The following is a 26,075-nucleotide window of genomic DNA, read 5'->3' as shown; positions in this document are numbered from 1 at the left end:
CCAATAGCTTGAACTTTAGAATATATGCCTGTGGTGTCTTTGTACTAGGATCTGCTTGGATTATTAAGTTCTTTGGAGTGCATCAACACTTGGTAACTTGTGTTAACTAACCCAGGATTATCAACTGAAAGTCCACTATCAAGAGCAACCTAGTTACAAGGCATTTAGTAACCCAAAGAGGTGCTGGGCATCAATGTTCTAAATAGGAATGTGAGCCAAGTGTCTATAGTGAATAATGTGTCAAGTATAAAGAAAGAAAAGAACTTGTTACACATGACACTGAACTAAAGCTTATAGAGAAAAATAATAGTCAAGTACAAAGGAATAATGAGAGGTCATAACAGTGTGTTGCTTGATGCTTGAAGGAGACTTTCTAGGCCTAAAAGTCAATAAGAAGTGAGTGTTTACATATCCACATAAAATCCCATGAACTACCAATAATACTCTGCTAGCATGAACATCCTCTTCCATTTCATTCTTTCTTCTCAATAATTCTTTTCTTGCTTGGGGACAAGCAAGCTTTAAGTTTGGTGTTGTGATGACAAGTCATCTTAGCCTAGTTTCACTAGTCTTTTTCTTTTGTTTTCAATTGATTTTATGCACTTTCTTGAGCCATAAGTAAGCCAATTGGGTGAAATTTCATATTTCCTTTGATTCAATCAACCATGGATGATTTAATGCAATTTCATGAGATTTTATGCTATAATTGTCATATATTATGAAAAAATAACAAACTCATGATTTTGAGCATAGCTTTGATGTGTTTGGTTGATTGATGATAAGTGAAAAGAGCTTTGAAGAAGGTTGAAGAAAGAAGAAATGGCTAGGAGCAAGAGAGAACAAAAAGCTTGAGCCAAAGTTTGCCTCAAACTTTAGCTCAAACTTTTGGAAAAGTTGAAACCTCCCTGGAAGAAGCAAAAGCTTGCGCCAACGTTTGCCTCAAGCTTTTTGGCAAACGTTGGCACCACAAACAAACACCCTGGAGGAAAAAGCTTGCGCCAACGTTTGCCTCAAGCTTTTTGGCAAACGTTGGTGCTACACCAACATACCCTGGAGGAGAAAAGCTTGCGCCAACGTTTGCCTCAAGCTTTTTGGCAAACGTTGGCGCCACACATGCACACAAGGGGATCAACGTTTGGCCTAAAGTTTGACCTCAAACTTTAGCCCAAACGTTGGTAGCAGCAAATGGGGGCAGCTGATATGAAAAACTTGAGCCAAAGTTTGCCTCAAACTTTGACTCAAGCTTTTATGATTTATAATCCGGTTCACAATGGATTTCTCTCCAACTCCAAGAGCAATCAACCGAGGCCTTTATCAACCCAATTCCTTCAAGAGCAAAGGCCCAATTCAAGGCTTGAAGACCATTTGAAGAAAGTGTATAAATAGTTTAGGATTTAAGTTTTGGAGAGGAGTTTTTCTTTTAGAATTCTTAGAGACTTACAGTGGAGAACTCACCTTTAGATTTTTGAATTGTTGTTTTAGAATTCTAGAGAATTAGGAAGGAGAATTGATCTCTCTTCTTCCTTGTTCTTTCTCAGCACTCTTTACTTTTCTTGCTTGGGATCTTGGGTGAAGAATTGAAGAACTTCTGTTTCAATCTCACCTTGAGATCTTGTTTAATTTTCTGCATAATTGAATTTCCATTTCTGTTAATTGCTTCTTCTTCTACTCTTTCTGCAATTTACGTTTCTTTATTTCCTTTGCAATTGTTCTTGCTGGATCTAGGAAGGCAGTGAGATCTAGACTCAGATATCTAGTCTCTTGAGTCCTGAGATCTACAGTTTTAAATTTCAATTTCCTTATTTCATTGCTACACCAAGTTTTTTTCCCCATTTCCGTTTTAGATCCGGTTTAATCCAAGTCATCTTCTACTTTTCTGTTTATTGCATTTTACTTTTCTTTGTTTAATTTCTACAAGTCCCATTCCCAATTCCCTTTACAATTCAAGCCGTTTACATTTCCTGCATTTTAAGATTCTGCAATTTACATTTCTTGCAATCTAAGTTTCTGCAATTTATATTACTTGCACTTTAAGATTCAGCCTCTTTAATTTCTCTGCACTTTAAATTCTTGCCAATTGCCCCTCTCCTTTTAAATTTCATGCAATTTAGCTTCTGTCGAATACAAACCACTCAAATCAACTCTTGATCCGCTAGACTAAGCCATCCACTAAACTAAAATTGCTCAATCCTTCAATCCCTGTGGGATCGACCTCATTCCCGTGAGTTTTATTACTTGATGCGACCCAATGCACTTGTCGGTTAGTTTCGTGTTGGATCGTTTTTCACACATCACTTACCCTGTATTTTCTTTTCCTTTTAAGAAAATGGAAAATTAGTAATATTTATAATTATTTTTTTAGTTGTTTTTACTTTTTGGTTTATGAAATTAATTAATGCATTGTGAAGAATTTGGAAATGGATTTTTTTGGATAAAAAATTTAAAGATATTTTGTGGTTGGAACACTTACGGGGATAATTTACATGCTGTACTCTGCTGGGATTAAACTGGAGGTGATAGACACGTGGATTTAACTAATACGCGGCATCATTGATATTTTTTTGTTTCCCATGTGAAAATTAAGAAAATAATTACACCATCCAAAATCAATATCCTATTTAAAAACTTTACTACAAAAATAAATTTATGTTTACTACAAAATTTAGGAAAGAATAGTTACTTCTATCATACTCTTAATACATAAATTAGTACAGAAGATAGAGTAATAAAACTTAGTAATCCAGAAAAAATAGTACTAGAAAAATAGAAGAAAAAATAGTTGGAGAGATAAGAGTGAATAGATAGCTTGCTATTATACTGATAATGTGAAAGAAAGTAAAGGGAGGAGAAACAGATTCAGATGGGGTGTGTGTCTGGCCAATTATATTATTAAGTGTGGCCTGTGGAGTATCACATATATAGTTTCTACTTTCTACACCAACTATTTAAGATAAAAATATCTAGGGACCTAATGTGACTCTATATATTATTCATTTTCACAGTACTTTATTTTTTAAATCTTTAAATCTGTGCTTGAAAGTTTCTTCACATTATAGCCAATCACTTTCCTTCAAAGATACACTTAATTTAGTTAAAAATTAAAAGTTAATGATCATCTTCTCAAGGCATAGTATATCTTTCTAACCATTATAATTAAAGAAAACAAAAATCATCTACTTCTAACTAATCATTTATGTTGTGCTTGGCTTGAGGTTAAGTGTGTTTATCTAAATAATGAATTGAATTAGTTCAATCATGGATATGCATTAATTTTTGCTTCATCATCTGCTCATCCATCCTTTATTGGAATGGTATTAACTTCATAATTATATATTTATGGCATGGATATATAAGAATTTATCCAAAAGATAAACTAAATTAAAGTAATATATTTTTTTATTGAAGGAAAGACTTGGCTTATTCATGACTTGGAATATATAAGTTTGCAGGGTGTGGCAGAGTTCAGATTTGGTGCTGCAGTGATTTTGTCAATGCTAGATTGCCAATATATTATGAATTGCTTATGAATATCATTTTTTTTCCATTAATATGGGTCATTCTAAAGTAACTGTTTAAAATACAATGTTAGCTAGTTTAGACTGCAACATAGCAATAGTTTGAAAATTGAAAAGTATAACATAATCTGTTTCATCCTCAGACTATTGGTTGAGCATCTCTGTTACATTTTTTGTTTGTTGTAATTCTGATTTCTGTTTTATAGATTTTTTGTTGTTGCTAAATGATGATTGTGCTTAAACCTGTGATTAAATGGTTGCATATGGCAATTACAATGATTTTGCTGAATTTTTTTACCTTTTTTGCTGAAACTAAGTACTATTAATTGTTAATATAGGTGTTTGATTTTTTTTCTCTTGAAGGAGATTGATAAAACAATATTTGCGGATCTGTGGTGAACCTAAGTGCAAATTGTGCATATATAACAAATTATTGCGGCATGACCTCCTAAAATATTTTTATCTTATACTTATTTGCTTTTATATGTTTATGTTATTTTTTTGCACTTTTTTTTATGTATATTGTTCTTTTGATGTAATGTTTGCCTACCTTTGAATTATTAATAGAATTCATTCATCTATTAATATTCTTTTAAGGTGTTGTTGGCGGACATATAAATTATATTATTTTTGTTACCTAGATTCTTAGTTTAATAGTAATATCACTATGAACAATTAGGTTTTTCCAGAACTCATCCAAGAACTGGATGAGTTTACCAAGACAATTAGGGATGGCGTCAATAGATTTTTGGACTATGCTTACTCTGTTGGAAATCTTCAAGGAGAAAAAATTCTATGTCCTTGTGCAAAATGTTGCAACATCCTTTGGGGTCAAAGAGAGTCTATTTATAGAGATTTAATATACTTTGGATTTGTCAAGGGCTATACACGATGGGTTAATCATGGGGAAAGTATAATTGGTATGGATGTCGATACTGGTGATACCGATGAGATTTATTCATGCGATGACATTGAAGGCTTGCTAGACGAAAGGTTTAGGAATGTGGCAGATGTTGAGGGAGAAAAAGAAGGTATGAACGAAGATGCAAAGAAGTTCTATAATTTGGTTGACGAGGCTAGCAAGGAACTATATCCTGGTTGCAAAGGATTTTCTATGTTATCTTTCACCATCCGATTATACTTGTTGAAGTGTCTACATGGATGGAGCAATGCCTCGTTCACTTCCCTCCTGGAGTTGTTGAAAGAGGCTATTCCTAACTTGAATCTCCCCTCTTCTTGCAAATTTTTTTTTGTATTTTTATTACAAAAGTAACTTTTATTTTTGCCAAAAAGGCAACCCTTTTATTAGTTGTATATTTTGAATATCAGAAAATACTTACATGGTTGCATATTCAAAAGAAAAAGCAACACTTGTATAAGTTACATATCCAAAAGAAAAGGCAACACTTGTATAGGTTGCATATCCAAAAGAAAAGGCAATGCTTTAAAGGGTTGCATATTCAAAACTAATAGACAACACTTCAAAGGATTGCAAATTTCAACTTATAAGCAACACGTAAAAGAGTTGCATTTTATTAAAAATGGGCAACACTTTTTAGTAGTGACCAAAATACGAGAGAAGAGACAACACTGCAAAAGTGTTGTCTCAAACATACTTTTGAAGTGTTATTTTTCAACCAAAGGCAACACTTACCAGGTGTTGCCCTCAAAAGCGTTACTTTTGAAGCAAAAAAGTGTTGCCTTGATCTAAGGCAACGGCTGCATCTGCAATGCCCCCAAAAAAGTTGCCTTAAGTCCAAAAGTGTTGCCACTTGCCATAGATCAAAAGCAACCTTTTGTTAGCTTTTAGGCAACACTTTTTAAATATTGCCTCAACCTGAAAATGATGTAGTGTCTTGAATCTGAACATAGAAAAAAATTATAGGATTTGTGGCTTAATGATATAATCTTTAATTGTGGCCATCTCTCCCCATGATGATTATGGCCCAGAAACCGGAGCAATAGTGAATGATTCATATTCCATTTTTGGATAGGCGCCCATATAAAATAAATAATTAATTCGACCTATACGAAATAATTTTTTTTTTAATAAAAAAAACTAACTTCTAGGCCGTAGGCTAAAAAAATTCATTAATGAGTCATTTTTTACGTTATTTCGTACTATTTATATTGTACAATTCCTTTGTTTGTGGGATTCTTTTTTCTCACGCGATAAAGAATTCAATTTTTGAATGGATTCCTACCTATGCCTAGATCTCGGATAAATGAAAATTTTATTGACAAGACCTTTTCTATTGTAGCCAATATCTTATTACGAATAATTCCGACAACCTCGGGAGAAAGGGAGGCATTTACTTATTACAGAGATGGTGCGATTTGATTATTTTTTTTTACCGATTTCAGTCTGCGGCTTCACTAGATAGACAACAGAGAATTTGAACAACGTAAATAATGGGCTAATTTTTTGGCCCACTGAAGATTAATAAAAAAGAGTTAAGTACGATTTTGGTCTTTAAGGTATAAGTCGAAAATTTTTTCGTCCCCAACTTTTTTTGCATATAACATTGTAAACCCCGCAAATTTAGTAAATAATTAAAAGAAAAATTAAATTTAAATAAGGAAAATAAAAATATAAATCTAATATTAAAATAGGATAGAGCTAATTAAAACGAGAATTTTGACACCAATTTTAAAGAAATCGGCCTAAGATTGGGCCGAACGGACCAAACCGATTGAATCGGACCCAAACCGGGTCTGTGAGCCCCACCCACTCACTTAATAAAAGTAAGTTCAGGTATTCTTTCTCCCTTCTTGCATGCTAAACACGCTGCTGCCATGGAAGAGGAGAAGAAGCAAACCCTCACCTAAACTTCAATCCTTGATAACTTTTGATCCGGAGCTCCGATCGCCGTACCGTTTGCGGCCACGCGTCTGCGGCGTCGAGCTCTACAAAGCTCAGTACCTTTCAAAGTGAGAAAATCAAAATTCCAGCTCCTATTCTCTCTTCTTCAATTCGGAAATATTAAAGTTTTTGGATGTTAAGATTTTGGTTAAATTGATGATTATAGGATCAAATTGAGTTGAGGAATAAGCGGATTTTGGGTTGATTGAGGCACATACAAAGTAAGGATGAACTAAACCCTAGTCAAATCTTGAATTTATTATGTGAAATCTAAAATTAAAGTGTACATGTGTGTTAGGTGTGAATTAAGTAGATATATATGCATTGGAGTTGAATTTTGGACATTTGGAAGCTTGGTGGTGATTGAAGCTAAGCTTGCAGCTGGTTTCTCTAAGCTTGAGGGGCTGTGTGGTGACTTGGGGGGCTGCCTTGGACTAAATATAGTGGTCGGCCAAGGTATGGTTTAGGTTTCGCGTGTTTAATATGTAAGGTTTTGTGAAAACTTAGGCTAGAGTACTATAGGATAAGTTGAAACGATTAATTGTGTTAAATTATTAGTCTTTATGGTATTGATGGACAAGTTGATGTGGGCATGAGTTGAGTAATTGATAATGTGGGTTGAATGCAAATATATATGTATGTTAGTATAATGATGATGGATGAAAGATTGATGATTATGGCAATTTAATGATATGGTTGAGATTGAGTAGTGTTTGTGTGGAATTGTTGGTATGGTAATTTTGATTAATATTGTGGTGATAGTTGAAGTATTTTATTATGATGACAATTTGTGGATATGAAATAATATGTTAGTTCATGGGTTTATGAGTAAAATTTATAAACTTGGATTGAAATGAGGTGTTGTTGAGTTATGGAAATGCAAGGGTTGCAAGAATTGTTGTGTTATGGTGAAGAGCAGGTTGTATTGATGGTTAGGGTTATGATATAATTAAAGTAGATATGGTGATGAATAAGAAGAATGGTGGACTAGTATAAGTTGGAAACCTAGATGACTAAATTTGGTTAGTGAAATTGAGAAGTCTTGCTGCAGAAATTCCTAATCTGTTTGGACAGCAATTTAAAATAAAAGCTGGGAATAATCTGGACATGATTTTCAAACTAATCTATTTTTTTAACAAATTTATATAAGTCAAGATTATTCCAGAAATATTTCAGGGAATTTGGCCAAGTAGTTTGGAAGATATGATTTTTTGAAGTTTAGTGGTTGCTGCAGATTTTTCTGGTTTTCTGGTTCTGCAGTACCAACTTTCATATGCGATAACTTTGGATTTAAACAGAATTTTGAGTTTCTCCCAAAAGAGATTTAAAGATATATCAGTCTGTTTTAAGTGAGAATAAGTTTCAGGTCCATATCTATTTTTTAGACTTAGATAAGTCATTTGGAAGATAGGTTGTTTGCTGGAAATTCTGAACTGATTCATAAAAACAGGGCACCTTTTCCAATTGATAATTAATTACTCAAATGAAGTGATATGAACCTGAAACTTGTGGGTTTTTAAACTTGAAAATGTTGAATATAATTTCACCAAAATTTAGAGGCAACAGATTAGAATTAGAATTATTGTGGAATTTATAAAAATACTGTTGCTGTCTGTTTTTCTGGAATTTTGTAAATGCAGTAGCAAAATTTAGCAAAACCTAACTTAAATTGAAGATTAGGATCTCTAGAGTTATCTTACCAAGAAAAATAGGTTGTGCATAAGTATTTACAACACAATAAGGTTTTAGATTAAACAAGCTTAGGAAATGAAAAGAAATGTAAGTTGCCCCCGAGGAAGGGTTAAAGTTAAAGACAATGATATTGAGAGATAAAGAGAAGAAAGAAGAATGAGAAACAAGGAATGAAATAAAAGTTGAGAATTGATGATGTTAATCAATCAAGAATAATAAAATGTATGAGCAATGAGTTAAGTAAAGTTGAGAATGATGAGATGAGATATGAATTGTTTTCGAGAATAAAACTGATAATTATGAGAAATGATTGAATAAATTGAGGTTAGGGCGTTGTCCCCATGTCAGCCGGGATTTTTCCTGTGGTTGTTATTGAGCTTGGGGTATTGGTTTCTCCATGTCAGCTTGGGGTGTTGTCTCTTCTCCCCTGTCAGCTTGGGATTCGTCCCATGGATATTATTGAACTTGGGGGTGTTCTCCTCCCCATGTTAGCTTGGAGATTCTCCCCATGGTATATTTTGAGCTTGAGGACATGTCGGGATGGCTATGTAACCGACAGTTGATATCAACAGCCGTAGGACAGGCATGCATCATGTGTACAGTGTGAATTGCTTGTTTGTGAACTATTTGGGAATGCCTACGTGATTATAACATGCTATCTGTTGTACTTGTTATCTGTATTACTTGTAAGTTACTTGTGCTTGCCTTGTTTGCTTATTTGTCTGTGAAAACTAATTAGTGATGGGGGAGCGGAGGAAGGGTGGAAAAATTTGGTGTTTATGTTAGGTTTAAAAGTAAGTAAGTTTAGGGTACTTAGATCACCTACCCCTTTTTATGGCTTCTGCTTAGAAATTAAGCTTTGCAATTGTATGACGGAGTTTTAGGATTGCCTCTGGCATTCCTAGGACCTTATTTATTATACGCGTGGCACCTTTACCATGCTGAGAACCTCAGAGGCTCCTCGCTAGGCGTTTGGATCTCTGAAGCGGAGCTGTTCCTGGGTTTTTGGTGTTTATCAGCTTATGTATATAAGTACTTAGCTTTCTCTCCAAGAAACTTATCTATTTTGTTCCTCATAGAGGTTACAGGAGAGTTAGGGACTTATTACTGTATGTTGGGTGTTTGGGATACTTATGTAATTATATGTAAATATTCTCCGGCCAGCCTTGGCTTCGCAGGCTGAGTCAGGAGCTAGTTTCACTATATTCTTGGCTTTCTTTTATTCTTTTGCTTATTTATATCTGTAATCTTCAGGTTTCTTCGCACGCAAGTTATTCCGTTCCAGAGCGTTGCGCTTTTTATTTTACGGGTTTTGTTTTACCCATTTTTCAAGGCTCCTATTTTATTATATTCTTTCTACTATTATATGTATGTATTTTCTTTTAGCAGTCGTAGCGCCTTGCCACCTCTATTTTACATTCTAGGTGTAAAGCTCTGTGTGGTAGGGTGTTACAAATATCGTCCCTAAGATTTAAAACCAAGTTTTAAAATCATTTTTTTACTTAAATATTAAAATTTTGGACCAAATTACCCATTATAAAAAAATTATAAAATAAAAAAAAGAAAAAAAAAAAGAAAAAGAGAGTTTTTCTGCTCTTGCAAAGGAGGAAGAGAAGAAGAAGAAGGCGGAGGGATGAAGAAGAAGAAGCTGTCCACGATCCACCTTTGCCTCTACTTCCGCCACTACCTCTATACCTTTGACGGAGGAAAATTGTTGGTAAAGAATTTCACAAAAATGTCGCGTTACAAGTTTAGTTCTAAACCAACAAATTATCCTCGGTCAATGTTTAAATTTTTGTCACAAATACAAACCCAATAAAATTAACCGAAGTATTCAAACCTCGGGTCGTCTCTCAAGGAATTGCAGGGAAGTGTATTTATTATTGGTTATGGAAAAGTATATTTTTAGGTTTTTGAAATGAGGAGCAAGAAAATATAGATTGTGAGAAAAATAAACTAATAACTAAGAAAGCTCTTAGCAAGGATTGAGAATTAGAAGTCATATCCTTATTATCATCATCAATTGTGATGGTAAATGTGAATTGTCTTCACTTAGTTAACCTCTAACCAATGGAGGAAGGTCAAGTGCATACAATTAACTTGAGTCCACAAGTCCTAGTCAACTCATAGTGAGAGACTAGCTTTGGTGAAGTTCAAGCTAACCGGCAATCTTCAATCACCAATCAACAAAAGACTTTTGATAACTCAAGAGTCTCTAAATAATCAATCCAAGTCAAGAACATAAAAATCTAAATTAAAATTCACCCAAGCATTTTATCAAACACTTGGGAGGCACAAAATAAAAGCATAGAAAAGTAATAAGAGAATGTAAAATCTAAGACCAACAATTGCAAGGAATCAATAATAACAAATGAAGAAAGAAGCAATCATAAACATGAAAACATAACTTGCATTAATATGGATTAAAGGGAACAAGAAGAACTCATAAACTAAATTGGCAACATAAAGGAATCAATGATATAAGTAGATAACTAAAGTACTAGAACAAATAAAAGTAGAAGAAAACTAAATTAAAGTAAGGTAGAAATCTGAATTTTAGAAGGAACAAGACTAAAAACCCTAAAACCTACATCTAAAACCTAAAATTGTGTGAATGAAAGTTGAATGATTCCCCCTCCAGCTCCACTCTGCAGCCTCTAATATTCACTTTCGGGCTTGAAACTGGGCCAAAAGTAGCCCAGAAATCGCCCCGAACGAATTCTATTAATTGCAGCACGTGACGCTCGTCACGCGTACGCGTCGCTGGGCTTTTCACTGGCCACGCGTAGGCGTCAGCCACACGTGCGCGTCATTTGTCTGCTGCACCAGTCACGCGTACGCGTCGTCCACGCGTGCGCGTCGCTATCAGATTCTGAAATCCTTAATTTCTTGTGTTCCTTCCACTTTCACATGCTTTCCTTCCATCCTCTAAGCCATTCCTGCCCTATAAACCCTGAAAACACTCAACAAACATATCACGGCATCGAATGGTAATAAGAGAGGATTAAAATTAGCAAATTTAAGGCCAAAGAAGCATGTTTTCAATCATAGCACAAAACTAAGAAGGAAAACGTAAAACATGCGAATTATATGCATAAGTGTGAGAATAATGGATAAAATCCACTCAATTCAATACAAAATAAACTATAAAATAATGGTTTATCAACCTTACGGAGCAAAATCGTACTTAACCTTTTAAAAAAACTACCAAAATCAAGTAACAAAAAACTCTTTTATCTTACCTTTTTAAATTTTAACCATCTTCCACTGCGGCCTCCCCTGAAAATCCTATCAGTGTCATTGCTCCGCAACTATCCACATACCTAGTAAAATGAACATCCAGCAAATTTCATTGTAACTACTTAAATCCAATCCAAGTTAAATGAACATCAATTTTAGAATGAAAATAACCACCCACATACTTAGTAAAATGAACATCCACATCCAGAAAAGACAAAGAAGAAGAGGAGGAGAACCACGGCAGCGGAGGGAGGACGGCGACAAGACAGCGCGAGCCAGCCATAGTGGCGCATGGGGAACGCGTGCGATGGCATCACTCGCACAGTAGAAACCGGCAGCAGTACCGCAACAACTCCAAGAAGGTGGCGCGACACCATAGCAACACTGCCGCCAAAGAAGAATGGTGCAAAAATAACAAGACAACAATTGCGGTGGCGGCGTTCCTATACACGTGAATGGGAGAGATAGAAGCAACACAGAAAGGTGATGGAAACGGACGGGTGTGGCTGCGCTGCGTCTGCACGGGATGCAGGGAAGGGGACAATAGCGTTCTGTCTAAACGGGGTGAGGGAGAACGGCGGCGTCTAGACAGCTGTCTCCGGCGATGACGCCGAGTTGTCGTGGTGGACCGAAGATGAAAGGTGTATGGTAAGTGACGGACGTGGAGCAATGGAATAACCGTATGAGTAGCAATGGAGTTACGTAAATCTTTATTTTTGAAATTTTAAAACTTAACGAGTGACAATGAAATTACGTCAATCCTTATTTTTAAAATTTCAAAAATTAATATAATTAATTAATTAAAAATCTGAATTAATTTACCTTTCTTTTTTAAACCGTTGTTTACATTATTCACAATGTGTATTGTTTGCTTATATTTTCTCTTGCACCAATAACAACACAAAATTGCTCTGTCAATACAAAATTACCAACATTAATTTTACACATGATATAAGTACACACTATAAATATCATGTTTATACACTTGCATTCACAAATTCACGAAACTCTATTACATGTGTAGTATCAAAATCCAAAACGAGCATGAAAGATGTCACATCTTTTATATTTGTCTCTACTATTATGTCATTTTGATCATCTTCAGTTGGACTAACGATGTAATAATTGCCTTTAAATTTCTCTTCACTTTTTTTTGTATTATACCCTATTGTAACAACATCCTCGACTAGGATAATGTAAGCCAGAAGCGACCAAGGATCGAGAATGATATTTATCATTTTTGAGAAAATTGTATTATGAAATTTGAAGTTCCCACCATTCAAATTTTTCATGAAAATAAAATGAATGACTAGATGTGAAAAATGAAAAAAGTCTGCAATACCAGTGTTTGAGTTTAGAGAGTCGATTACAAACAAGAAAAATATTAGTATTCTGTATTGTTTATTCTTGAAAAGTTACCTTTTATCTGTCATTATTTGTGTATCTAATTTTATTATTCTTATTTAATATATATATATATATATATTCTATTTTTTTAATATTAAGATATATAATAAAATAATTAGAAAGATAAGAGTTGAATAAAAATATATTGAGCGGATGAAGGAGCGAATATGGTTAGAAAATTTAACAATCAGAATTTGATAATTTAAATATGATATTTAGACTCAGTAAATTTTTCTGAGTTGAAAAACATAGTTTCTGAATTAAAAATGTGCACTGGAAATTTGACCGGTAGTACCGGTTGCGATCTGTCCGGTACTGTGGCTGAGAAAATTAATTAGAAGTGAATAATTTTAGGAAATAAGAATTTATAATTTGGGAAGGTAGAAATATTTAAAATACGATTTAAAACTCTAATCTTAAAGGTTTTGGCTCAAAATTGGGTCAACGGACTAAACCAAGTGAATCGGGCCCAAATGGGCCCAAGACCTAACATATATAAACACTAGTTATCAGCATTTCAGCTCATTAACCCTAAAGAAAGGGTGTGGGCGCTGAAATGGAGAAGAGAGGAAGAAGAGAGAAAATCCTAACTCCATCAAACTTCAAATCACCATAACTTTTGATTCGGAACTCCGATTGACGAGTCGTTTGCGGCCATGCGTTGCTTTTCTCATCCTCTACAATTCTATCTAAGTTTTGTGGTGATTATTCCACTGTCCTCTGTCTAGTTTTTGTTTTTCTCCTTAAATTCGAGTTTGGTTATGGGTGTTGAGTAATTTTATGATTTTAGTTGTTTAGGAGTGCTATAGTATGAGCCATTTGTGAGTTCCATCAACCAATTTCATGGGTTAAGAGTATTAGGTGATTTTGATGAACAATTGGAAGATTGATATTGCTTGTGAAGTTTTGGTGAGGCTTGGAACTAAGGGTTGGTGGAGACTTCAAAAAAGAAGCTCAATTATTTTGGCTACAAGAGGTACGGTTTATGTTTTATTTAAGTACTGTGTGGTGTGATGAGAATTCCTAGGCTAGATGCCCCTAGGATTAAGTTTGGATTGTGATAAAACCCCAATTTTAGGATTGATCTTGTGTAGAATTTGGGGGGTTTTATCAATATTCTTTCACACTTATTCATATAAAATGGATAGTTTTGTGTCTCCTTCCTTATTTTGCTTCATGGTTGAAAACATGCTTCTTTGACCTTAAAAATGCTATATTTTAATCCTCTTCTTCTACCATTCGATGCCGTGATATGTTTGTTAAGTAATTTCAGAGTTTATAGGGCAAGAATGGCCTAGAAGAGAGAAAGGAAGCATGCACAAGTGGAAGAAACATGAAGAATGAAGCTTTGGAGAATTGGCTGCGACGCCCATGCGTGGGAGCATGTTGCTGGGATTGGCGCGCAAAAGTTGAAGCATTCGCGTGGCTGAGCAAAAATCTCATCGACGCGTACGCGTGCTTGACGTGTACGCGTGGCTTGCAAAACTCAGTTGACGCGCATGCGTGACACCCGGCACGTGACTTCATTAGTGAAATCATGGCTGGCAATTTTTGAAGAGCTCTAGGCCCAATCTGAGCTGAATTCTGGAGGGAAAAGACCCAAGGAACCAAGGGGGAAAGGGGGGGGGGGGATTCACACATTAGGGAATTTTTGGTTAGTTTTTGAGTTTATGTTTTTAGAGAGAGAAATTCTCACTTCTCTCTAGGCTTTAGCCTTCTCAATTTCAATTTTACTTAGATCCTTTGGTTAGATCTGTTTTGAATTCAATTTTACATTGCTTTAATTTGTAGATCTCATTCTCCTACTCTTATTTAGTGTTCTTGTTATTCTAGTTATTTTGGATCTTAGATTTGGATCTTGTTTACATTTATTTCTATTAATGCATTGAGAAATTTCATATTCATTGTTGTTAATTGCTTTATTATTGTTAATTGTTTGTAGTAGATAGCTTTAGTTTGAATTCTCTTCTCAATTTCATAATGTCTTTCATTATTGCTCACCAAGTGTTTGAGAAAATGTCAATTGTAGTTATGGAGTAGATTTTCACTCTTGGCTTGGAAGTTGGGTAATTGGAGACACTTGAATTGTCAAAGTCTTTTATTGATTGACAATTGGAAATTGCTAGTTGATTTGAATGCCACTAAACCTAGTCTTTCCTTAGGATTTGACTAGGACTTGTGGACTCGAATTGATTATCTCCACTTAACTTTCCTTCATAGTTAGAGGTTAACTAAGTGGAGCAATAGCCAATTATTATCACAATTGATGGAGGCAATAATGATAGGAATTCCAATTCTCACCCCTAGCCAAGAATTTTACATTGATTGATTGTCATTCACCCTTGTTAGTTTAATTTCTTGGTTTCCTTAGTCCAATTGTTAGTTGCTCATTGTTTTAATTCAAGTTCATTTACTTTTCTTGTGTACAACTCCAAAATACCAAGAAAACTCCTAACCAATGATGTGCATCTTAGAGCAACTCCTAGGGAGAATGACCCGGGATTCTACTCCCAGTTATTGAATTTGAATTATGGTGACATATTTTCTAAATTTGGTGCGGGATAGCTTGTTGGTTTAGACTATACTCACGACAGAATTTATTGATAAATTCTAGACCGACAAATATCCCACATCAAATTTTGGTGCCATTCCGGAGGAGTTTGCATATGTGTGCCATGTTGTTGGTTAGTGTAAATATGTTGATATGTGAATACTTGCATTTTCCTTGATTGTTTTCTAGTTTAATTGTTAGTTAGGATTAATCTTTTTTTATTGCATTTTGTTGTCATGAGCTCTATGCTTCTTTCATTGAATGACGCGTTCATTATCGGATCCGAGCTTAGCTACATTAGATCCTGAAATTGAAAGGACTTTACTCCATGTTAGGCAAGCTCAGCCTCGGTTATCCTTTGGAGGTGGTGAAGGGGTTCCTACCAATTCACCAACTTTATCCGAGGTTGAATCCGAAGCGTCATTTGAGGAAGGAACTATCTACTCTTCCATTGATACTACTAATACCTCTTCCATTGATTTAGGCACCAATACTATGGCCGCTCCAAGAAGAGTTACTCTTAAGGAGGCTGGTGCTCCGGATTTTGTCCTTCAACCGCTTCAAGTGCGTCATCCGGATTTGAATGCTAATTTTGAGTTCAAAATCGTCTTGATTAATCTTCTACCCAAGTTCCATGGACTCTCCGCTCAAGATCCTATTAGACATTTTAGAGACTTTCAAGGTGTATGTTCAACAACTAGGCGGGAGGGTTCCGATGAGGTTGCTATTTGGTTATTTGCTTTTCCATTCTCTCTTGAGGGAAGAGCTAAAGAGTAGTTCTACACTTTGTCCGATGAGATTGTTGGCGATTGGAATTTGCTTAGAAGGGAGTTTTTAGACAAATTCTTTCCTTCGGAGGTGACAGATAGGTTAAGGAAAGAAATATCATGTATTATTCAAGGTGAATTGGAAACTCTCTATGAGTATTGGAAACATTTTCGGAAGCTTCTTGACTCATGCCCTCACCATATGATTGACACTCTAGTATTGATTAGTTACTTTTGCCAAGGAATGAAACCTCAAGATAAGATCCTTTTGGATGCTTTAAGTAATGGTTCCTTGACAAAGTATAGAACGGCGGAGGAAGCATGGCAACTTATCACCGACTTGGCCGAGTCAACCCAACATGCTAGACAAAGAAACAATCATCCAAGAGCCATAAATGAAGTTTCTTCTAGTGGAGAGACCGCTTTTCTTACCAAAACCTTGTGAGAGATGACCAATATTCTCAAGCAACTCCAACTCAATCAACAATAACCTCCACCTCCTCCACAACAACAATGTGAACAGTTGGTCCTTCAAAGAGTGTGCGGAATTTGCTCTTGTTACTCTAATTATATCGATGAATGCCCAAGTCTCCAAGAGGACAATACCTTGGTGGCTACTAATGCCTATTACAACCGCCCAAATCAAAGGTATCATCAACAAGGAGGCAACTATAATCAAGGGGGTAACTACAATCAAGGTTGGCAGGACAATCCCAACCAAGGATGGAGGCATAACTACAATCAAGGAGGTCGAGACAATGGTGGGAATCAAAGGTGGAATAATAACCACCAACAAAACCGGTACCAACAAAACCCTCTGTACCAACAACAAAACCAAAGAAAAACCTACCAAACCTACTAACCACCCCACCAAAGGCAAGCACCTCAACCCAACCAACCACAAGTCCCCCAAATCACCTATCCTTCTTCTTCCTCCAACCAAGATGAAACATTCCGAGCCATTCTTCAAGGGCAAAGAGACCTTCAAAATTCAATCCAAGCTATTCTAGCCCGTATGGAACCACCTTCTACCTCCACTACTCAACCTTCAAGTTCTAGTGCACTACCCTCTCAACCTTTATCCAACCCCAAGGGTGGCACCAACACCATCACCTTGAGGTCCGGCACTAAATTGCAAGAGAGGAGTCTCCAGGAGCCAACCCCAAGAAAAGTTACTCAAGATGATGATGTTGTTGAGGTAGAAGAAGTCGAAGAGGAGGATGAGGTGCAAGAGGTAGTTGAAGAAGAAGTTGATCAACCAAGGGATGGAGTTCCTAAGGATGGACATGTCTTGGAAGAAGCTACTCCAATTTCATTTCCTACGTTGGCAAGGAAGACCAAAAAGCAAGTGGAGCTAGATCCCAAGATGGTGGAAATATTTAAAAAGGATGAGGTGACTATTCTCCTTTTTGATGCTATTTGCCAAGTCCCTAAATATGCTAAGTTTCTAAAAGATCTGTGTATGAACAAGGAAAAGATTCATGATTTAGAAACTATTTCATTGGGAAGCTCAATTTCTGCTTTGATGGGTGTTATACTGGAGAAATGTGGTGATCCCGGTCCTTGTCTAGTGATGAACGGATTTTTGCTAGTAAAGAATTTCACAAAAGTAATCACGTTGTAAGTATAGTTTCTAAACCAACAAAGAATCCTTTCATACAAAAACTTGTTTGTCACTAAAGCAAACCCAATAAAATTAAATCGAAGTATTTAAATCTCGGGTCGTCTCTCAAGGAATTACAAGGAGGTGTAGTTATTATTGGTTATGAGATTGTATCTTTTTTTTTGGGTTTTTGGAAGGTTGAACAAGGAATATAAATGATAAGAAAATAAGCTAATAATTAAGAAAACTCTTGGCAAGGTATGAAAATTAGAAGTCTTATCTTAGTTATCCTTATCAATTGTGTTGAGAATTATTCATTGCTCCCACTTAGTTAACCTCTAACTATGAAGGAAAGTCAAGTGGACAAATCAATTTGATTCCTCAAGTCCTAGTCAACTCCTAAGAAAAGACTAGCTTTAGAGGGATCCAAATCAACCAGCAACTTCAATTATCAATCAACAAAGGAGTTTGATAACTCAAGAGTCTCCAATTACTCAACCAAAGCCAAAAGGGGAAAAATCTACACTAGCATCCTCCCAGGAATTTAATCAAACACTTGAAAGGCACAACATAAAAACATGGAAAAATCAGCAAGGGATATTAAATCCAAACAACCAATTTCAAACATCAATGACTAACAAATAAAGAGAGCAACCATAAATATGAAATACCTCAAATTGCATTAAATAGAGAAATCAAATCTAACAAGAGAATTCATGAACCAAATAGCAACATAAAGTAATCAATAAGGAAATAAATAAACTAGAATACTAGAACAATTAAGAGTAGAAGAGAAACTAAATTGAAGCAAAGTAGAATCTAAAATTAAGAAAAGCTAAACCTAAAATTCTAAAACTTAGAGAGAGGAGAGAGCCTCTCTCTCTAGAAAACTACATCTAAAACCTAAATTGTGCGAATGAATTGATAAATGAATGAATGAATGATTCTTCCACTCTGCAGCTTTTAATCTTTGTTTTCTGGGCCGAAAACTGGGTCAAAAGCAGCCCAGAAATCGCCCCCAGCGTTTTCTGATGCGTCCAGCACGTGGCTCTGTCACGCATACGCATGATCCAGGCATGCGTGTCGCCTAACAGTATAGAAACTATGGCAAATTATATATCATTTTAAAGCCCTGGATGTTAGCTTTCCAACGCAACTAGAACCGCCTTATTTGGACCTCTGTAGCTCAAGTTATGGTCGATTTAGTACAAAGAGGTTAGGCTTGACAGCTCAACAATTCCTTCAATTTCTTGTATTCCTTCCACTTTTGCATGCTTCCTTTCCATCCTCTAAGTCATTCCTGCCCTATAAACCCTGAAATCACTTAACACACATATCAAGGCATCGAATGGTAATAAGAGAGGATTAAAATTAGTAATTTAAGGCCAAAGAAGCATGTTTTCAATCATAGCACAAAATTAGGAAGGAAAATGTAAAACATGTGAATTATATGAATAAGTGTGAGTTTAGTGAATAAAATCCACTCAATTAAGTACAAAATGTACCACGAAATAGTGGTGCATCATCTAGTCACTTGCACTATAGATGGCGTACAATTTGTTGATTGCATGTGTGATTTAGGTGCTTGTGTTAGCATTATGCCTTTATCTGTTTATGATACATTGAAGCTTCCACCGTTGAAACGGTCGGTGGCCCAGTTTGTTTTGGTGGATAAAAGTATAATTTCTGTGGTTGACATTGTGGAAGATGTTTTAGTGGGTATAAAGGGATTGGTCTTTCCAATTGATTTCCATATTCTTGAGATGCCCCCTAGTGACTCTGGAAGAACATCATCTATCTTGCTTGGGAGGCTGTTTTTGAAGACCTCCCGGTTTAAATTGGAAGCTTTTTCGGGTACCTACTCTTTTGAGATCGATGGAAGAACGGTGAGCTTTAATCTTGATGAAGCCATGAGACATCCACCGGAGGACCATTCTATCTTTCGATGTGATATGATTGATAATGTTGTGGCCGAAGTCCACCATGATAGTCTTAATGAGAAGAATATGATTCAAGGTCCAAGTGTGGGGAGCCCCATGAATGTGAAGAAGACAACTTACCACCTCCGGTGTTGCCGGATGATCAAGTGCCAAGTCATGAACAAAGTGCAGATTTGATACCACTTCCATCCCACCTAAAATATGCCTTTCTTAAAGAAAATCAAAAGCTCACGATGATCATTGCAAAGGAGCTTACCTCCCAACAAGAGGAGAAATTGCTTCATATCTTGAGAAGAAACAAAAGGGCTATTGGGTGGAGCTTGGCAGACATAGTTGGCATAAGCCCTCAAGTTTATGAACACCACATTTTTCTAGAAGATGGAGCCAAGCCTATTCGGAAATCTCAAAGGCATCTAAATCCCACCATTCTAGAGGTTGTGAAGAAAGAGGTGACCCGATTGCTAGAGGCCGACATTATCTACCCGATTTCGGATAATGAGTGGGTGAGCCCCGTGCAAGTGGTTCCGAAAAAGTCCGGTGTCACTACAGTCAAGAATGAAAGTGGGGAGCTTATAGCCACAAGGGTTCAAAACTCATGGAGGGTCTGTATCGACTGTAGGCTCTTGAATTTGGCTACTAGGAAGGACCATTTTCCATTACCGTTCATCGATCAAATGCTCGATCGCTTGTCCGGTAAATCTCATTACTGTTTTTTAAATGGCTATTCTGGTTACTTCCAAATCCATGTTGCTCTAGAAGATCAAGAGAAAATCACTTTCACATGTCCCTTTGGAACATATGCCTACAAAAGAATGCCATTTGGCTTGTGTAACGCACCGGCTATGTTCCAAGGGTGTATGATGAGTATATTTGCAGATCTTCTTGAGCATTGTATGGAGGTGTTTATGGATGATTTTAGTGTTTATGGGGACTCCTTTGATCTTTGTTTGGATAATCTTGCAAAAGTATTAGAGCGGTGTACTAAATCAAACCTTGTGCTTAACTTTGAAAAATGCCACTTTATGGTGAGACAAGGTATTGTTTTAGGTCACATCGTCTCTAATGATGGTATTTCTGTTGATCTGGCAAAGGTCAATATTATTTCTGGTTTAACTTACCCGTCTTCTGTGAGGAAAGTTTGTGCTTTTCTTGGTCATGCAGGTTTCTACCGGCGTTTCATCAAGGACTTTAGTAAGGTTGCACTACCCCTCTCTCGGTTGTTGCAAAAGGATGTGGAGTTTGATTTGAGTGAAGATTGCATAGAGGCATTTGACAAGCTGAAGATTGCTTTGATCTAAGCTCTTATTGTGAGAGGGCCTGACTAGAGTAGGCCATTCGAGATTATGTGTGACGCATCTAACTATGCGGTAGGAGCGGCGCTGGCTCAGCACGAAGGTAAAAATTCCTATGTCATTGCTTATGCCTCTAAGACTCTAGATGGTGCCCAATCTAACTATACTACGATTGAGAAGGAATTGCTAGCAATTTTTTTTGCCTTGGATAAATTCCGAGCCTATTTACTTGGATCCAAAGTGGTAGTATATTCAGACCATGCAGCGTTGAAATATTTGTTGGCCAAGAAAGAGTCAAAACCAAGGTTGATCCGATGGGTATTGCTTTTGCAAGAGTTTGATCTAGAAATCAAGGATAAGAGTGGTTCCCAAAATTTAGTGGCGGATCACTTGAGTCGCCAAAAACACACAAAGGGTGATCCCACTCCTATCAATGATGCATTTCCTCTTGAGAGCTTGCTAGCAATATCCAAGGTGATCCCTTGGTATGCACCCATTGCTAATTATTTGGTTGGTCGCACCTTTCCTCCCAATTTCTCTCAACATCAAAGGGATAAGCTCAAGAACGAATCCAAATATTATATATGGGATGACCCATATTTATGGAGATGTGGTGCCAACCAAATAATTAGGTGTATTCCACAATCCGAGTTTCAGTCTATATTGGAGGCTTGCCACTCTTCTGAGGGTGGTGGCCACTTTGGTCCTCAAAGAACTGCTAGAAAGATCTTAGACTGCGAATTTTGGTGGCCTACACTCTTTAAGGATGCCTCTCTCTTTTGTAACTCTTGCTCCCACTTTCTAAGGTTTGGAAATATTTTCAAGAGGGATGAGATACCCCAACAAACTATGTTGTTTTGTGAAATTTTTTATGTTTGGGGTATTGACTTCATGGGCCCCTTTCCAAACTCTAATGGTTTTCTAGATGTTCTACTTGCTGTTGATTATGTCTCCAAGTGGGTGGAAGCGAATTCCATCCGTACTGATGATGCTAATATGGTTATCTCTTTTGCTCGGAATAACATCATTTGTCACTTTGGATCACCACGAGCAATCGTGAGTGATCAATGCTCTCATTTTTGTAACAAGAGAATGACAGGTTTGATGAAGAAGTATGGCATCATTCACAAGGTGGCTACGGCCTACCACCCCCAAACAAATGGCCAAGCCGAAGTCTCTAACCAGGAAATCAAGCACATATTGGAGAAGATTGTGAAGCCTCATAGGAGGGATTGGAGTTCTAAGCTCGGAGATGCGCTAAGGGCTTACCCGACGGCTTATAAGACACCAATTGGTATGAGCCCGTTCCGGCTAGTCTATGGAAAGGCTTGCCATCTCCCAGTGGAGGTGGAACACAAGGCTTACTGGGCCATAAAGGAATGCAACTTAGGATTGGGGGGAGTTGGAATCGAAAGGAAGTTACAGTTGGTAGAGTTGGAGTGCCTTCGATTGGAAGCCTATAAGAATTCAAGGCTCTACAAAGAGAGGATGAAGGCGGTGCATGATAAGAACATCAAGAGAAGAAAGTTTAGAGCTGGGGATCTAGTCCTCCTCTACAACTCAAGATTGAGGTTAATGCCAGGCAAGTTAAGATCAAGGTGGGAAGGACCTTATAGGGTGGAGAAAGCTGAGCGGCCTGAGCCATATGGGGTCTTTGAACGAACTGAATTTCTGTCGGTAAAGAATTTTTATAAAAATATAATCGCGTTGTAAGTATAGTTTCTAAACCAATAGAGAATCCTTTTGTACAAAAATTTGGTTATCACAAGTAACAAAACCCAATAAAATTTATAACTGAAGTATTTAAACCTCGGGTCGTCTCTCAAGGAATTGCAGGGAAGTATGATTTATTATTGGTTATGGAAAATTGTATATTTTTGGGTTTTTGAAATAAGGAACAAGTAATTTAAATGGCAAGAAAAATAAATTAATGATAAAGAAAACTCTTGCAAGGTATAAGAACTGAAAATCCCATCCTAGTTATCCTTATCAGGTGTGATAAGAATTGTTATTGCTCCCACTTAGTTAACCCTTACTAAATAAAGGAAAGTCAAGTGGACCAACCAATTTGATCCTCCAGTCCTAGTCAACTCCTGTGGAAAGACTAGCTTTAGAGCGATCCAAATCAATCAGCAATTTCTAATTTTCAATCAACTGCTGAGTCTGATAACTCAAGTGTTACCAATTACTTAACCAAAGCAAAAAGGGAATAAATCTTAAATTAAATTGAAAGCATCATAAATAGAATAAAATAATCATTAATCTGAAATACCTCAAATTGCATTTAAACATAAATTCAAATCTAACATGGGAATGTTCACAAGCCAATTTGGCAACATAAGTCAAATACAAGTAAAAGCATTAGAATAAATAAAAGTAGAAGAGAAACATAAATTAAAGGGATATTGAACCTGGAATGGAGTAACAACCATAAAGTAAAAGAAATCCTAATTCTAAAACCTAAGAGAGAGGAGAAAGCCTCTCTCTCTCTCTCTCTCTCTAAAACTACATCTAAACCTAAAATTATGAATTATGAATGTTGTCTTGTTGTTTTGTGCATTGTTATTTGATTCCTTCATTTTCTGGCTTATATTCTGTGTTTCTAGATTTGGAATTGGGCCGAAAAAGGGTCCAGAAATCGCTGGGGGCATTTTCTGCAGATTCCTGTACGTGACGTCCGTCACGCGTGTGCGTGGGTCATGCGTTCACGTCATCTGGGAGTTTTCCTTGTCACGCGTACGCATCAATCACACGTACGCGTCATTTGCGTTCTGCTCAAGGCAAGTGTCCGCGTTAGTCACGCGTTCGCGTCTATGCCATTTCGCGCTAGGCACGCGTCCGCGTCATCCATGCGTTCGCGTCGCTGCCCTTTTCTTCAAATCTCCATTTTTTTGCTTTCCTTCCATTTTTGTATGTTTCCTTTCTGTCCTTTAAGTCATTCCTGCCCTATGAAGCCTGAAAATACTTAACACACAAATCACGGCATCGAATGGTAATAAAAAATAATTAAAATTAATATTTTTAAAGCATAGGAAACATGTTTTCACATATATCATAAAATAAGGAAGGGAAGGTAAAACTATGCAATTCATATGAATAGGTGGGTGAAGAATTGATAAAAACACTTAATTGAGCACAAAATGAATAATAAAATATGGGTTTATCAGTGTTCCACTTGAGTCACCCTTCAAGCCCCACAATCTTCAAGGTTAATGGTCACCGTCTGAAGCTTTATCATGGAGAGAAGATGAAAAGTAACAAAGAGGTTAAGGTGTTCCTTCTTGAGGATGCACCCGAAGGCGAAGAGATCTGAGCTCATGACCGTCCAACTTAAGGACGTTAAAGAAAAGTGCTAGGTGGGAGACACCCACCATGGTATGATCTTCCATTGTACATAGTTTCTTGCATATAGTTTTTAGACTCTTTGTTGGATTGTGTGATTGCTTGATTTTATGAGTTTGTTTAAGTATGCTTGGTTTTGTTTGATTTTTGTTAAGATGCTCATGAGGATTTCATTGATATTGGTTTGGTTGAATGAGAATGTTGAAGAAATGCTTAATCTTGAGTATTGCATGATGTTTTGAGCGCTTTTGAACTATCTAGCACGAATGCTTACCAAGATTGTGTTATAATTGCCCTTCCTCATGTGTATGAAAAAAAAAAAGGTCGCCCCATGCGCAAGCGTGGATGACATGTACGCGTCGATTGCACTTCCGCAACTCCTGGTACAAAAATCCGAGAGTCGTGCGAAATTGTGATGGAAGTGTGCCCAATGCACAACCCCCATCACGAGTGTGCGTCGACTGACGCCTATGCGTCCCTGTCTGTTTCGCGCATCCACGCCTAAGCGTGGGTGATGCGTGTGCGTCCCTGACACTTTTTTGCAACCCACGCGTATACGTGGGCAACGCACACGCGTCGTAGGCGTGTTTTTGAACTCTCGGTACAAAATCCAGAGAATTGTGAGAAAATTGTGCAAGAATTGTGCGGGGAGCACAACTGCTACCCACGCGTAAGCATGGGCGACGCTTTCGCGTCGGTCGCCATCCTCACCATCCACGCGTGTACGTCGCCGAGGCGTACGCGTCATTTACTCTGCAGCCAACTCCTGGTACAAAAACCAGAGAGTTGTGTGAACTTTGTGCTGCCTTTGTGCGCAGCGCACAACTGTCTCCGCGCGTGCGCGTTACCTGATGCGTACGCGTCCCCTGACGCATACACGTCCTCTCCCATTTCTGCTACCCGTGCGTATGCGTGGGCGACACTTACGCGTCACCACTATTTTCCAACATACGGTTGGATGAGGCGCACGCGTCGCGTCCCGGATGCAGCTGATATGCAGCGTACCTTGTTTTCAATTCTTTCTTTAGTTTCCTTCTTCCTTTCTTCTTCCTTCTTCTTACCACCTTTTCTCTGCCCAATACCATCGGCGACTTCAACCACCGGCGACCACCACCTCTGGCAGTCCCACATTCCCTTTTCCCTTTTGTTCCCTCCTTTCTCTTCTCCTATTTTCACTTGCACTCTACCTTACTTTCTTTCCCTTCTCAAGGTTTTACTCCCACTTCTTCTCTTTTGTCTTTGTTTAATTTTTTCTCTTATTAGTTGCATTTAATTACTCTCTTCCATTTCTTCTTAGTGCATTTTGATTAATTCGTTTTTGTTTCTTTGCCTTCTTTTTTTTTTTTTATATTTTTCATGGGTGTTGAACTTTGAGCTGTGACTTGCATTGGTTGGATATTTTGATATTACTTGGCTTATTTGTGATATGTGGTGTTGTTTTAATGATTGGTACTTCATTTTGGGGCATTACATTTGTGAATTTTTCCAACTTGCTTATTGTTTGAAGATTGAACACCAAGTGTTTGTTGAAAAGCACCTATGCCATTTTGGTTCATTTTGACATTGTGCTTTCAATTTAGTGCTCTCTTCTCATACACTTGATTTTCTTTATGTGTATTGAGCCTATTATGCTTCATCTTTACCATCTATATGCTCATTACCCATGACTTACTTCTTTGTACCATATTGCAAGATTTGTGATTCCACTTTCTCTAACTCCACCTTAATCCATTGCATTCTTCTTTGTCTTGGAGTTAGACTAGGTGCATGATTTTCTTATGCTTATTATCTTTTTTGCATGTGTACTTTGTGTTGTTATTGATGCTTGAGCTTATCCTTCTCATGCCTCACGCTTGCATGCTT

At 37.0% G+C, this 26,075-nt stretch overlaps 1 protein-coding gene across 1 annotated transcript; it reads left to right on the top strand.

Moving 5' to 3' along the window:
- Positions 17,051-19,755, top strand: LOC107607192. The gene is made up of 2 exons (XM_016309168.1): positions 17,051-17,594; positions 19,220-19,755. Exons 1-2 carry the CDS (start codon positions 17,051-17,053, stop codon positions 19,753-19,755), a joined length of 1,080 nt encoding a protein of 359 aa, XP_016164654.1.

The sequence above is a fragment of the Arachis ipaensis genome, chromosome B07, assembly GCF_000816755.2.
Source record: "Arachis ipaensis cultivar K30076 chromosome B07, Araip1.1, whole genome shotgun sequence".
Lineage (NCBI taxonomy): Eukaryota > Viridiplantae > Streptophyta > Magnoliopsida > Fabales > Fabaceae > Arachis > Arachis ipaensis.
Note: the sequence above shows the minus strand (reverse complement) of the source record. Positions and strands in the feature narration are given on the sequence as shown.